The sequence below is a fragment of the Tupaia chinensis genome, unplaced genomic scaffold (assembly GCF_000334495.1).
Source record: "Tupaia chinensis unplaced genomic scaffold, TupChi_1.0 Scaffold142374_1, whole genome shotgun sequence".
Classification (NCBI taxonomy): Eukaryota; Metazoa; Chordata; class Mammalia; order Scandentia; family Tupaiidae; genus Tupaia; species Tupaia belangeri.
This window is the reverse complement of record NW_006202222.1, coordinates 161,518-176,162: the sequence shown is the minus strand read 5'-3', so window position 1 is coordinate 176,162 and position 14,645 is coordinate 161,518. Positions and strand designations below refer to the sequence as shown.

Here is a 14,645-nt window from a genome sequence, read left to right as displayed (position 1 = left end):
CTTTCCCACTGAGTTTCAAACATTCAGGTTTTGCCCTCTTAGTTCCATCTCCCTCCTCTTCATAAAATTTCCTTATCTTATATACTTCAATCAGTGCCCACCAAATATATTCCCAAAAATGTCAGTTAGTCCTCATTCTGCATGGAATCCCTGCAAACAAAGATTTCATTTATGGTGTCTAGTATTTCCTCTCTACATCTCCTCCTATCTTGGTCTAGCTCCTCCTGCTCCTCCTCAGGTCCTCCTTAGTCTCGATGCCCTAAGGAGACGCAGATTCCCAATGCTTCCAGTGTATGCTCAGCTTTCTTCTGAGGCCCAATTTCACTTGTGCCTACTTCAATTACTTCTTTTTTTTTTTTTTTTTGAGAGATTTTCACTATAGGGCGTGTGTGCTCGCCAGGCAGACAGAGAGAGACATAGAGACAGAAAGCGAGAAATCACCCCCCAGGGGGGATGGTCACACCGCAATCCCTTCTCCTCCATTCTCCTCTCGGGATCTTGGGCACGCACGCACACGCGCCCGGCGTGAGTTTTAAGCCACCGGGTCCGGGACGCGAACCGCGGTCGACTACGTGGGAGTCCAGCGACATAGCCATTACGCTAACTGCTGGTTCCCCCAATTACTTCTTGATAAAGTATGTTCTCTATAAAACCAGGGATCATACAAATTCCACTGCATATGGTTTGTCAGTTTACTACCAGTTCCAAAAAAAAGTGCCTGGTGTATAGTAAACACTCAGTAAATAAATAATGGCTTGAATTATCTTCACCCAAAAAACAAGCTCTTACCACTGTAACAGATCTATCACCACAGCAATAAACTACATCGATGTGATGTTTTTTCAGGACTCAGAATGCCCTGTAGGAAATGTCCAAGTATGTTCAAATAGTAAAGTTAATTCTCTATTCACTCAGTCTAATAAGCACACATGACATAGCTATGTTTTTATAGTGACATTTAACCATTCTCAAAATGAACAAAAATCACTCTCAGATATCACTAATACTGCCCAACTATGACTATCTGGATCAAAGAAAAAGAGTGTGGCTTCCATCTGCATCATCTTAAAGAAAAAATACCATCAATATTATTTAGTAGCTCTGGGAAAACAATCATCCTTAGTCTATATTCAGCAAAGACTTACGATATGAGACTATTAAAAGAAAATACATTTAAACTTGTATTAGTCTTATGTTCTACCATAATCCTTTTATTTTTCAGATATTGGCAATCAGTATTATTATTATTATTATTATTATTATTATTTAGTAGCTCCAAGAAGACAATCATCCTTAGTCTATACTCAGTAAAGAATTATGAAATGACGGAAACCAGCAGTTAGCATAATGGCTATGTCACTGGACTCCCACGTAGTCGACCGCAGTTCGCATCCCGGACCCGGTGGCTTAAAACTCACGCCGGGCGCGTGTACGTGCGTGCCCAAGATCCCGAGAGGAGAATGGAGGAGAAGGGATTGCGGCATGACCATCCCCCCTGTGGGGTGATTTCTCGCTTTCTGTCTCTATGTCTCTCTCTGTCTGTCTGGCGAGCGCACACGCCCTATAGTGAAAATCTCTCCAAAAAAAAAAAAGACTTATGAAATGAGGGAACCAGCAGTTAGCATAATGGCTATGTCGCTGGACTGCCACGTAGTCGACCACGGTTCACGTCCCGGACCCAGTGGCTTAAAACTCACGCCAGGTGCGTGTGTATGCGTGCCCAAGATCCCGAGAGGAGAATGGAGGAGAAGGGATTGCGGCGTGATTTCTCACTTTCTGTCTCTCTGTCTCTCTCTGTCTGTCTGGCGAGCACACGTGCCCTATAGTAAAAACCTCTCAAAAAAAAAAAAAAGACTTATGAAATGAGAATATTAAAAGAAAATTAATTTGAACCTGTTAATGTTATGCTCTACCATAATCCTTTTATTTTTCAAATACTAGCACTCAGTATCTATAATATCAGTGAGTCACACTCATTGATTGCCAGAATTTGCGGATAGGAGAAATAAAGGAGCTGTATTCTGGGGTAGGAATAGATCTAATTTGAAATTTGGTTGTCTGACAAGCACACTATTTTATTTAGATTGTGAATTTACTTCTAATGGTTTTCAAGGGATCATAGAAATTACATCCAAAGATTAGAATCTCTTCAAGTTACTATCATAAGTAATGCAAATCCTTCATTTAAGCAAATCAAAAACCTACTAATAAAATTATACCTAGTTGCAAAAGATGCTACAGCCACTTTGCCTTGTTACATATATATTAAATACATAATCACTTAAATATTACAAAAACAGTTATTATATAAACTGCTTAAATTTTCTAAAAAAACTTTATCAGGATAAGCCAAACATTTGAACCATCTGGATTTTAAAAAACATGCTAAAATAATTCTCTCAATATTTATAAGTGTGGCAAAGTAAAGGAGGAAGAATTCCCAAGAGATCAACAGGAGATAGAAACAAATGAGTTTATTCTCATTTACTGTATAGAAATTAAACAATCGGATTAGAAAGAGTATAAGCAAAGAGTTTCAATGAGGTGGCAAGAAGAGGCGGGATCAAAATGTTTCTGATTTTTCACACCTTTAGTACTCTTCTTATTTTATTGTACTGCCCATTTATGAATATGGGTGTTAAACTACAACACAGTATTTACAGTAACGTTCAGTGTGCGTTAACATTGCATGTAACAGAATTCCTATGTAAAAGACGCACAACAAAATCAGCTTTAACATGTTTAGATTACCTTACCTTATACAACTGTAATGTTTAAAAGTGCTGGCAGCTTTCTGACATTCCAGGCACAACTGAATAGCTCCTGGATAGTCTTCCTCCTTAAAATAACAACATAAATCATTATACTAAAAGCATCTTTTAAAGAACCTGATAAAAACATATCTCTTTTCATACTCTAACAAAACATAAAAACAAACAAAAAGCAAATTCCTCTTAAACAAGGACTAGAATACAATGATAGATAATTGACAAAATGCTTTTTTTGTAGAGGCAGTTAGTTCCAGGTCTAAAATGTATGTATGAAAAATGTTTTTAATATCTTATTCCCTCAAATGCATAGTAACAATCCTCTAAGACCATGACTTATAGATAAAACATACAAAGAATCAGAAGCTGCCTCACAGGGAAAGTTTTAACTTTCAACGAATTTTCTTTCACTAATGTTTACATAAAATGTCCAAAACAGTATGCATTCTATTTATAGTTCTACCACCAATAAATCAATAAATATTTCTAAAGGGAAAGTGAAATATTCATTAACTCCCTCAGAATATTTTATCACCTCAAAAGTAATTTAGTAACAAATGAATTTTCATAGGGATCTCTCAAATCCTATTAGTGATAGTTCAGAATAGAACAATTATACAAAAAAAAACTCAAAAAAATTTTCCCTATGCTCATATCTATATTCAAGAGCTGCAATTTACATCAGTAGGAAGAAGATAACCAAGAGCCCACCCCAAGGAGCTCAAGTACTATGAGAAGCACACACATTGCATTATGCTTTAATAAATCTTATGACAGAAGTAGTAGAGTATGCTAAGAAAGCATCAAAAGGAAAAGATGGCTCACGGAGAAAACCAAGTAATATATGAAATGCCAAAAATAAGTAAAATATCACACTTTTCTTAAATCCTACTATATGTTAGGTGCAAAAGATCATTTTATTGCTTTTGGATACAATACAATCAAAAGACGGAAATTAACATCCTCGTGTTACTATAAATTCAAATGTTTCCCCAAATAAATGTTTTTCTAAATGAAGTGTATGTGTGTATATCAATAAAAAAAAGGCTCTTTTAGAGCAAGTATTTTTACATGTCAAAAAATATTCCTATGCAATAAACCAGTTTGAAAAAAATGCACATCTGAATTTTTTCCACTCTAATTTTTTCTTTATAGAATCAGAATCATCAAATTTCTAAGTCTTGTTAACTTACCTCTAGCATTTCACTTAAGCGAACATCTGTTCTTTGCTGAAAATGCAAAAAAAAAAAAAAAATTCAAGACAAAATCTGTTTCAACCACAAAATTAAGTTTTAATTTTTAAAAAGTGACTTTTATATACCAGTGTTTTAATAGTTCTCAGAGATTTTAGAAGTCCAATCAGCAACTGACGTTTTCTTTGATTTGCAAGGAGGCCTAAACTAGCTTGAGTAAAACCTTCCTTTGCAATATTCAAATGTCTGCAAAAGTGAAAAATAAATAGTTAAAATGTTCTAGTATAAGAATACTATCCACACAGAACAATTAGGTGACTAATGAGATAGCAACCTGGATTACTATTAAAACTCAAAACTGGGACTACTATTTGACACATTTATTTGACAGCTCAATCTAAACCAGCAATCCTGAAAACATGGTGGGTTTTTCAGTCTATAAATAACTAGTAGTAAAGGACAAGAAAAGTACAAAAAGAGAAAATAAGCATTTTAAAACGCTTAATGTAAAAGCTTACATGATAATTTTATGCTTTGTGACTTTAACCTTTGTACTATCTTTGATTGTTATTTTTTTATTTCATTTTCCTAGTAATTATCATATTTTACAAAAATACCCTGTGACATGTTGAAAATTTAAAATAAATAAATAAATAAATAAATGAAAAATACTGGTCCTTCACCAGAAATACTGGGTTGTTAGGAAAGTCATGATGCATTTTTACATAAGAAAATACGTCACTGGGGCCAGCAGTTAGCATAACGGCTATGTTGCTGAACTCCCATGTAGATGACCTTGTTTCGAGTCCCAGACCCAGTGGCTTAAACTCATGCTGGGCGGGTGTGCGTGCATGGCCAAGATCCCGAGAGGAGAATGAAGGAGAAGGGATTGTGGTGTGGCCATCCCCCACTGGGGAGTGATTTATCGCTTTCTATCTCTCTGTTTCTCTCTGTCTTTCTGGCAAGCACACGCGCCCTATAGCAAAAACCTCTCAAAAAAAAAAGTCATGACTTTCTTGATGACCTAATAGCTTGAGAAACACTAATCTAAACCCTAAAAAAGTAACATTTTTTAACCCATCAGTGAATCTACAGATATTTCCCACATACCCTCCTTATTTAGTTTTTAGATCATATGTTCACTACATAAATAGTATTCTAGAAACCACAGCCATAATTTAAAAAAAAAACTATCAATGGTAAATTTCATAGTTGATCTTAAAATATTTTGATACTTAAAGAACAAAATGTCATAAAAAGCTATACCTCCTCCCATTTGTGCAAATAACAGCAGCTAGCTGAAGACCTGTCTGTAATGAAGTAACTCTTTCAAGTTCCTATGGAAAGATTAGACAGAGATTATTGTCTGGGGCATTTTATTTTTCTTTTCTATTTGCTTAGTTCTGTAACAAAAATTCTAGTGGGTTTCAAAGAAAAGTCTGCTTAGAAAACAAAGCAGCAAGAAAAATACCCAAACTTGAAAACTGTCAGTATATTTTTCACACAATTACTTAAAATGACTGCTTTCAATTGATTTTCTCAATGACAGGTGATAAAATATTTAGTCATTATTGCCTGTTAGGAAATCTAGACCCAACCTGTTTTAGACAAGAATTAACAAATACCAGTAACATATCCATTTAAATGTTTCTACCTACAGAACTTCACAAGGTAATTATGGATATGACAGATATGATTTCTGTTTGCTAAGATGCTTTGACAATAAATGTCTTCATCAGAACACTAGGTACATATTTCAATAGATTGTGAAGCATCTGATTTTCTGATGCAAACAGATTCAGCTAGATAGTTCCAGTTTCCTCATATTTTAAAGCCAGATTATTATATTTACACTGAATGGTTATTATTGCTGATGTAAGTGTTCCTTACAAAGTTCACAGAAGCAATTTTCACTAGCCCTTCTCAAGTTAGGAAAACCAAAGAGATCACTCTGGCTTAAAAATTCACTTCTTCATTTTGGTAAATTTCCTCCACATAAGAAAAAAAAGCAAACTATGAATACATACACATCCCAAATAGAGTTGGTATGTTGCTACAAAACTACAGACAAAAGAATAATTATAATATTTTGACAGTTTCAAGTATAAGTCACTTAGCCATGTTTAAAATTTCACTGTTAAAAAGAAATAACAAATATTCTCCTACCTTTACATAAGCAGGCTGTTTTTCAAGGATTAAATCTGCTACTTTTTTAGAGACCTATAAAAACATGCAATCAAACAAAGGGAGTAAAGAAAGAGCTCATGCTTCCTATTACATTTCACATTTAATTTTTTGCAAGAATGTATATTCCATTGGTCTTCCCAATAATTTCTAAGATAGATATTGGCATGCGCTGGCCATACACATTTGCCTGGGTTATAAAGTTAGTAAAAGAGGTAGTATAATGAAACAGATACTCAAAGAATGGTTATAATTACTGTTAATAATATGAGTATTGTTATATAATTACACTAACATGCACAAAAGCATAAACATCTTTAAGAGTATAGGATTTGATTTTAAAATATAAATTTGTTAAAATTAAAAATTTATTTGTTGGGGACAGCAGGTGGTATAGTGGTTAAGGCACTGGACTCCCACACGGTTAACCACAGTTTGAGTCTCAGACGCAGCAACTTGAAAATTACACAGGGCACATGTGTGTGCATACCCAAAATTCTGAGAGGTGAATGGAGGAGAAGGGATCGTGGCATGGCCATAGCCCACGGGGGCAGCAGTTGATTTCTCACTTCTCCCCTCATGTCACTCTCTGTCTCTCTCCTCGTTGGCAAGCATGTATGCTCTATGACAAAAACTTAAATTTATTAAAAAATAAATTTTTCAAGGCCAGCAGGTGGCATGGAAGTTAAGGCACTAGATTCCCACATGGTTGACTACAGTTCAAGTCCCAGACTTAGTAGCTTGAAATTCATACCAGGCATATGTGCATGCACACCCAAAATTCCGAAAGGAGAATGGAGGAGAAAGGATTGTGGTGCAGCCAGCCCCCGTGAGGTGATTTCTCGTTTTCTGTCTCTCTGTCTCTCTCTATCTCTCCTGGGTGCACACATGGCCTACAGCAAAGTTCTCTAAAAAACAATGAATGAAATAAAAATTTTTTATCACTTGGGATATATGATAATAATATGTGGGAAACAAACAACTTCTTGTACCCTTTAGATCCTTTATAAAACTTGAGAAGAAAAACAAGAAGCTTGGTCCTTCTACTTCTGAGTAGAACAATTTTTTGGAATGCTATGAAGATATCGAAGTTTTTATTGGCTAATTCCATGAGTAATGTTAATGTACGAAAGGTAGAGTGATGATGATTTTGAATGGAGACTCTTATCCCATATTTTAGGGACCCTGCTAACTGGACTACAGCAATACCACATCTGGCACGAAACCTGGCACAGAATTTAGAGAACGTCTGCTCAGGAAGCACAATTGGTTCTGCTACTCCAAGCCAACTGAGAATAAAACACTGTACACACATTAAACTATTCCATTAATCCTGTCATGTTTTCTTAAAATGCCTTAAACATTGTTGAAACTATGAGAATTAATTTCTAGATATGCCCACTATTTTTGTCTAGAAACAGATTCCATTAAAGATAAGAAAATAAAACTTTAAATAGCTCTTAGGTTTCAATCAATGAAGAAATATCAATCTTAATCCTAAATATTATTTTAAGAATTCCAAAGATTCCACAGGACCGTCTAGTAGTAGCTTAATTAAGATAACATAACCTCTGTAAGAAAAAAGTGAAGTCAGTCAGCTCCATATGTTTTGAGGTACATGAATATGCATATACACTGACAGATACTCATCTCATTTTACTCAATTGGGCTTAAAAAAATAGACAAAATCATTAGTGTCATGCCAAGCAGTGTACTAAGTGTTTTTCCTAATTATCTCTATCAGGTCTCGAGATGATCCACTGAAACGGGTTTCCTACTTGCTCATTTTCTGAATTAGCAGTCATTATCCCAGAGTTAGTAAGCTGCAAGATCAGGATTCAAGCGTAACTATATCAGATTCCAAAGGCCATTATGGCCCTTGTAATAGTACTCATTCCCCAAAGTTACATCACATGAAGTAACCATGTGGAAGAGTATATATTTAAACATGTAGAAGCCAAGAGAAGACAGTAAGTGCCACCATGCACTGAAATACTGCCAAAAGCAAAACACCCCTTCACTATACAACCTTCTAGAGCTCAAGTTCCTTCTCCTTCCTATGACTGCTCTAACCTGTACTGCCACTGTGAACCCAGAAAAATCCCAGCATCCTCTGAGACATCTAGGTGTAAGAGAAAAGAGAGTACTATCTTCATTAACTAGATGTATTATTAAAAATTGTATCTTAAATTCTTACACATAAATTTATTACTACTCCTTTAGTTTAAAAAATGATCAAGAATACCATTAATTAACTGATTAATCCTCTACAGAAAAGTCAATTTCATGTAGTGAGATTGACCTAACTTGAAGAAATAACAGAATCACAGAATTTTACAGCATTAGAAGAAAAGAAGGCCTAAGCCTGTCGTTTAAAGATAAAACCAAAGATTAAGTGAAGCTAAATGACCTGCTTAGCATGATAATTTAATAGTGACTATAACACAGACATTTTGAATCTCAGCCCTATGTTTCCTTTAGACTTATTTCAACCAGAAGTGCAGCTCTTCCATCTAAGACTACAAGTAGGGGAATCACTCACACAAGACAAGGGACCTGAACGTACTTCCTAATCTGAAAAAATTTCAAAGCTCTTTGATCATATTTAGGATTCCAAAAAGATTCCAAATTCTGGAAGCAGAACTAACATGAGGAAGGTTGTATAAACATTAAATTTTTAATACAAATAGGTCATTTGGATTAAAGTCATATTAAATACAAGACTTGTTTATGTTAATGTATTAGTTCAAACAATAAAATCAAGAAAACATTATACCTATCTGCTGTGCTTCATACTGTTTTGTCAGAAAGAAATGTGTGGTTTTACTTACCGCAGCTTGCTGTTGTTTCAATTTGTCTCTGTATTCCTCTAATTCTTGCAAGTTGAGAACAGGTGGGAGCTTCTATATACATTCCCAAAAAAAAGAGTAAAAAAATAATTGTTTAATTTTGTTTCCTGCACCTGGACGCCTTGACTAGTGAACTGCAATCTGCATATAAAAGGGTCACACCTATTACCCTCCATTTCTTCTGTCCTCCCACTTCCTACTACAATCTAGCCACAAAAGCCTACCTACCTTTACTACATAACACTCTGGTTCCATCCTTCGCCCAATCCTGCTACCTCCACTACTGCTGCTCTAACTTCCAAGAAACTTCACCACTACTGAAGCCCTTGGCCCCTAAACCAGAAGACCCTGCTGCTATGACCTGCGACCAGAGAGGGAGAAAAGCCCCTAATCCTAATCCCCCACTCTTCTAGTCACAGATATATTCCTGCTTGTCTACCACAGAACTCAAGACAGATCTCCTCCCCTGGAACATTATGAATGGTGAAAGTCCTACAGCTAGACAGTGACAGTTACTGGACTACATGCTGGATTACATCAGCTTTCCCAAGATAGTCTGGGAAACCAACAAAGCAGGCATGCCATTTACAAATAGGGAATAGACTCCAATTCTCAATCATCTTACTGATAAACCTTCAGAGTGCCTTCAGCACTGGCTGATTTAGCATGTACTATATATAAAATGTGTATGCACACTGCACTTGGTTTTGTCTAAAACCAAATTTTACTATTCTTCTTTTAAAGTTCTTATAAATTTAAAATGCTAGTACTATAAACATTATGGCGCAGGGGTGTTTTATCAATAACTATGCAGTTATATAAATCCACATTCCTGACTAGAAATCTTAGAGTTTTTCTAAACATTCAGCCAATATGAAATAGCTAGATACAGCATACTAACATCTTAGTTACTAAGAGCTGAAAACCCAAAATATAGAAACGTTGCCTTGACAAGATGCTACAACTACACTTAAAATAACATGTGATCACAATGTAACATAATTACAGACATGTTCTGGAATCGAAAAAAATATAAATACCCTAAGAAGCATTCAAATTTCACAATTTCAATCGCTGAACAAAATAGCCTTTAGATATATTTTAATAAAAAAAAGTTTACCTCCAGCTCATATTTAACAATATCAAATGAGTCTGCAGAAAAATATACTTGTTCAATACTATTAATTAGCTCTTGTTCAGCTTGAGGGTCACTTGGCTGTTCTCGAAGTTCCCTGAATTCCTCCTTTAAGAAAAGCAAACAAACAAATCTCACATTTATGTATTGTACTTGCAGGTGTTAAAAACCCCATCTACACAGAAATAAATGATCAGTCCTTTACAGTCACATCTGGGAACCATTCTGACCCAAGCTATAAACTAATAGGAACCAGACAGGTTTATGAAAAACTAAGAAATTGCCAAACACTGAAAGGTACTTATTTACTGAGGAAAAAACTAGCTAGTTTGAAGATTCAAAGTTTATTCGCAATTCCTTGTGTATTGATGAGGTTGAAAAATTTCAATGTGCGTGAAAATAAATAGGACTAATAACTTATCATATATCGTATTTAATAACATTCTGAAATCTGTCTCACCACAGATAACAAGGGAACTCAATGACTTTTTTTTTTTTTTAATGTGTTTGCAATAAGGTGCACACGCTCACAGGAGAGAAACAGAAAGAGCCAGAGGGAAAGTAAGAAATCATCCCCCCCCCACACACACACACACAATGGAATGGTCAACTAGAAAGCACTGGCTCCAGAAGAGGTTGACAAATTAAGCTCTATAATTCTTCTTTTTTTTTAATTCTTTTTTTCTTAGAGGTTTTTGCCTTAGAGTGCACTTGCCCGAGAGAGACACAGAGAAATCACACACACACACACACACCCCCGGGGAGATGGCCAAGCTGCAATCCTTTCTCCCCGGCTCTCCTTCCAGGATCTTGGGCATGATATACGTATGTCTGGAGTGATTTTTCAAGCCCTTTCCAGTACTCAAACTGCAGTTGGCTATGTGGGAGTCCAGCTACATAATGCTATGCCATCTGCTGGCCCTAGCTCTATAATTCTATGTGGCTTCATTCAAAATACACTGATACTGCAAATAATGATCTGATTATAAACCTACAGATCTGAGGACCAGCAGATGGCATAATGGTTATGTTGCTGGACTCCCACAGAGTTAACTGCAGTTCGAGTCCTGGACCCAGTGGCTTAAACTTCACACTGAGCACATGTGCATGCATACCCAAAATCCTAAGAGAAGAATGGAGGAAAAAGGACTGTGGTATGTCCATCTCCCCAGGGGGGTGATTTCTTGCTTTCTGTCTCTGTCTCTGTCTTTCTGACAAGTACACACACACTATAGCAAAAATCTTGCTAAAAAGAAAATAGTAACAATATATCAAATTAAATAATTCTAAAAATAGAGACCTACAGCTCTGTATACGATAAAATCCTTTCTTTCTAATAATACAGAATGAAGCTTCTGTAGATTTATATGACAAAACAAAGCTTAAAAGACAAGCCTGTACCCTTGATGTCAACATCTTTACCCTATGCAATTTCACTGTATAATTATATAAACCTTCAGTTAACTGGGAAATTTCAGTTCAGATATCCACTCTCCTGTCACATTAGTTAATAAAGACATTATAATAGACAAATAACAAGTTAGCTTTCTGATTTTTTTATTCTAATTAACCTCAAACATACTTATGCATACAAAAAGAAACTACTATTGAAAATCATTTCATAGTCATTAAAATAGTACTTAAAATTCTTGATAAATCACTACTAATTTAATATATAAAAATGATCTGGCCAATTATAGGACATTATTTTCCAAAGTGATACATGGGGTTGTCAGAAAAGTCATGACTACAGGACCAGCAGATGATGTAATGGCTATGATGCTGGACTCCCACGTAATTGACCACAGTTCAAGCCCCAGATTAGCAACTTAAAACTCACATTTAGCATGTGTGCATGCACGCTCAAAATCCTGAAAGGAGAATAGAAGAGAGGGGATTGCGGTGTGGCCACCCCCCAGGGTGTGATTTCTCAGTTTCTCTGTCTGTGACTCTCTGGCAAATGCACATGCCCTAGAGCAAAAATCTCTCAAAAAAAAAAAAAAAAAAAAAAAAAAAGGTCATGACACAGTTTTGCATAGGAAAAATACATCATGACTTTTCTGACAACCCAGTATTTTAGAATACTTTATTGCAGGATATATTTTTCATTTATAAAAAGAGCCTATGTTGGATATCTTTTTGATTTTAACACAATTTTATATTTGTAAAAATCATTAATACTAAAAGTATTCCCTACCACTAGGTTCAAGCTAAAAGAAAATACTAAGACAATAATCTGAAACTCAAAAATGGTTAACTGTTTAAATTTAAAATTATATTAAGCATAATAGAAAATGCATGGAAAAAGAAATGCCTCTTCTGTAATAAACTCATCTTACAAAATACACTAAAGCACAAAGATATGAACATCACTGATTCTGCATGCAATCAGATACTATGAGTACAGTAAAAACCCATCTTCCTGAGGGTGGGTGATGTACTCCAGTGAGGACTGATCTATGCACGGTAATCCATTTAGCACCCTGGAAAGTGGTACAGGCACAGCTAGGTTAAACCCACAACACTTGTAGAAGGGAAAGTTCCCAACTAGCCTATGCTGATAGGCAACCTCCATGCATTCAGGAAAAATATGAAATGATAGTGAGATATCTGAAACATCAGCTTCAAGTGTTGCAAGGTGAGGGAGTGAATAAGGAATGTGCATGTGTGTGTGTGTAAGTGTATATATATGTATATATATATATATATGTGTGTGTGTGTGTGTGTGTGTGTGTGTATATATATATATATATATATAATTGCTACAATTGAAAAATACTGGTTATAGAGTCAACCCAAAAATTCAAATAGACTGTGAGGACTGAGTACCTTAATCTTAAATGTATAAATGCCAATGACATGTAATGCTATCCTAAGGTTCCCAACATAGTACCTAACTGATTGATCTGAAGATAAAGATTCTTTGCTTTTAGTTGCAACTCTGCTATTAACTTTGGACAACTTAGTCTCTTTGTGCCTATTTTGTTTTTAGTTTTGTTTTCAGTTGTAAAGGGTATATATATACATATATAGAAAAACATGATTTTATATATATATGTATATCTCACAAGTGTGATTAATCTGTAAAAAGAATACAATATGTATATAAAAGACCAAATGCTATTTGTTCCTAAAGAATCAAACAATTAATATCCCAGAGAGCAGACAAGCCCATATAATTTTGAAGAACTGACATGGAAGACTTGACACTCTTAGTGTAACAGATCCATAAAGGGGAACCAGCAGTTAGCATAATAGTTATGTCGCTGGACTCCCATGTAGTTGACCTCAGTTTGAGTCCGGAACCTGGTGACTTAAACTCACGCTGGGCGCATATGCGTGTGTGCCCAAGAGAATAGAGGAGAAGGGACTGCAGCTTGGCCATCCCCTCCCCCCCCACCCCCGGGGGGTGATTTCTCACTTTCTGTTTCTCTGTCTCTCTTTCTGGCGAGCACAATCGCCCTATTGCAAAAACCTCTCCAAAAAAAAAAAAAAAAAAAAAAAGAAAAAAAAGAGATCCATTAAGGAAAGGAATAATAGAAAAAGGCAGAAAAAGAGAAATGGAGCATATACAGTAGAATTCAATCCAAAACAAACACCCCAGTATAACACTATATCCCTACAAAATTCCCTCTCCTTTCAAACAATTTGGAGGCTCCTATATGAAAATATACATGTACACTTCTTCAGACAAGCTCCATTCTGACTAGAATCCAGATTGCCATGCTCTTTTTGACCCCACTGCACTTACAGTTTGTAAGACTGCTTCTACCTAATCGTTCTCTAAATGTTTCATTGCTCTTAGGGCTGTCTGCTCAATCAGATTAAATGCTTCTTGAGAAGAACTGAGATTTCTCCTTATTTTCCATCATTATGTTCTAATAGTGCCAAGGCATTATAGATAAAAATCACTGGTCCAACTAAAATTAATTTACACAGAAATATTAAAAAGGGATATAAAGCAAAAACAGGGAAGACAACATGTTCTTATTTAGAACGCCAAAATTTTCCACTAACTCTTCAAAAAAGGTTTCTTCTAATTAGAAATAGCAATCAATTGTAAATGATTTGGGAATATTTTGTGCATGCAAATTAGAGAAATAAACAAAAGCAGCTAGAATGCGCATTCTTAACACAATTCCTCCTTAATTTTCTCACTATGGAAACAGATTTCATAGGATTAGAGCTATTCAAAACTACAAAATTCTTCACCTACAAGGGAAATAACTTGGCGAGCCAAGACATAGGTATGCAGCACAATTTTACGTAAACAAAATAAAAGATTATCTACCAAAAAATTTAAAAGGCAAAATCGGGGAAAGAACAGCAAATGAAACTCCTTATATGATATTAAAACACATGAATTAAGAAAAAATTTACGATAATGTTAAAGTTTAGCGTAGACTATTTCATTCAGTCTTATGAACTTTAGTAATTGTTTAGAAGGACTTATTTTGATGATAAATGTGTCACATGGAAAGTAAGTAATAAATATGTATTAACACTAATAGCATTA

At 35.3% G+C, this 14,645-nt stretch overlaps 1 protein-coding gene across 1 annotated transcript in view; it reads right to left on the bottom strand.

Moving 5' to 3' along the window:
• VPS50 (VPS50 subunit of EARP/GARPII complex) overlaps positions 1 to 14,645 on the bottom strand; it is a gene marked incomplete in the record, with an annotated part of 117,723 nt that overhangs the window by 85,060 nt on the left and 18,018 nt on the right. Inside the window, 7 exon segments of the mRNA XM_027766315.1 lie at positions 2,757 to 2,839; positions 3,962 to 3,997; positions 4,090 to 4,207; positions 5,228 to 5,298; positions 6,128 to 6,181; positions 8,977 to 9,048; positions 10,115 to 10,237. Coding sequence (XP_027622116.1) covers positions 2,757 to 2,839; positions 3,962 to 3,997; positions 4,090 to 4,207; positions 5,228 to 5,298; positions 6,128 to 6,181; positions 8,977 to 9,048; positions 10,115 to 10,237 — 557 coding nt within the window.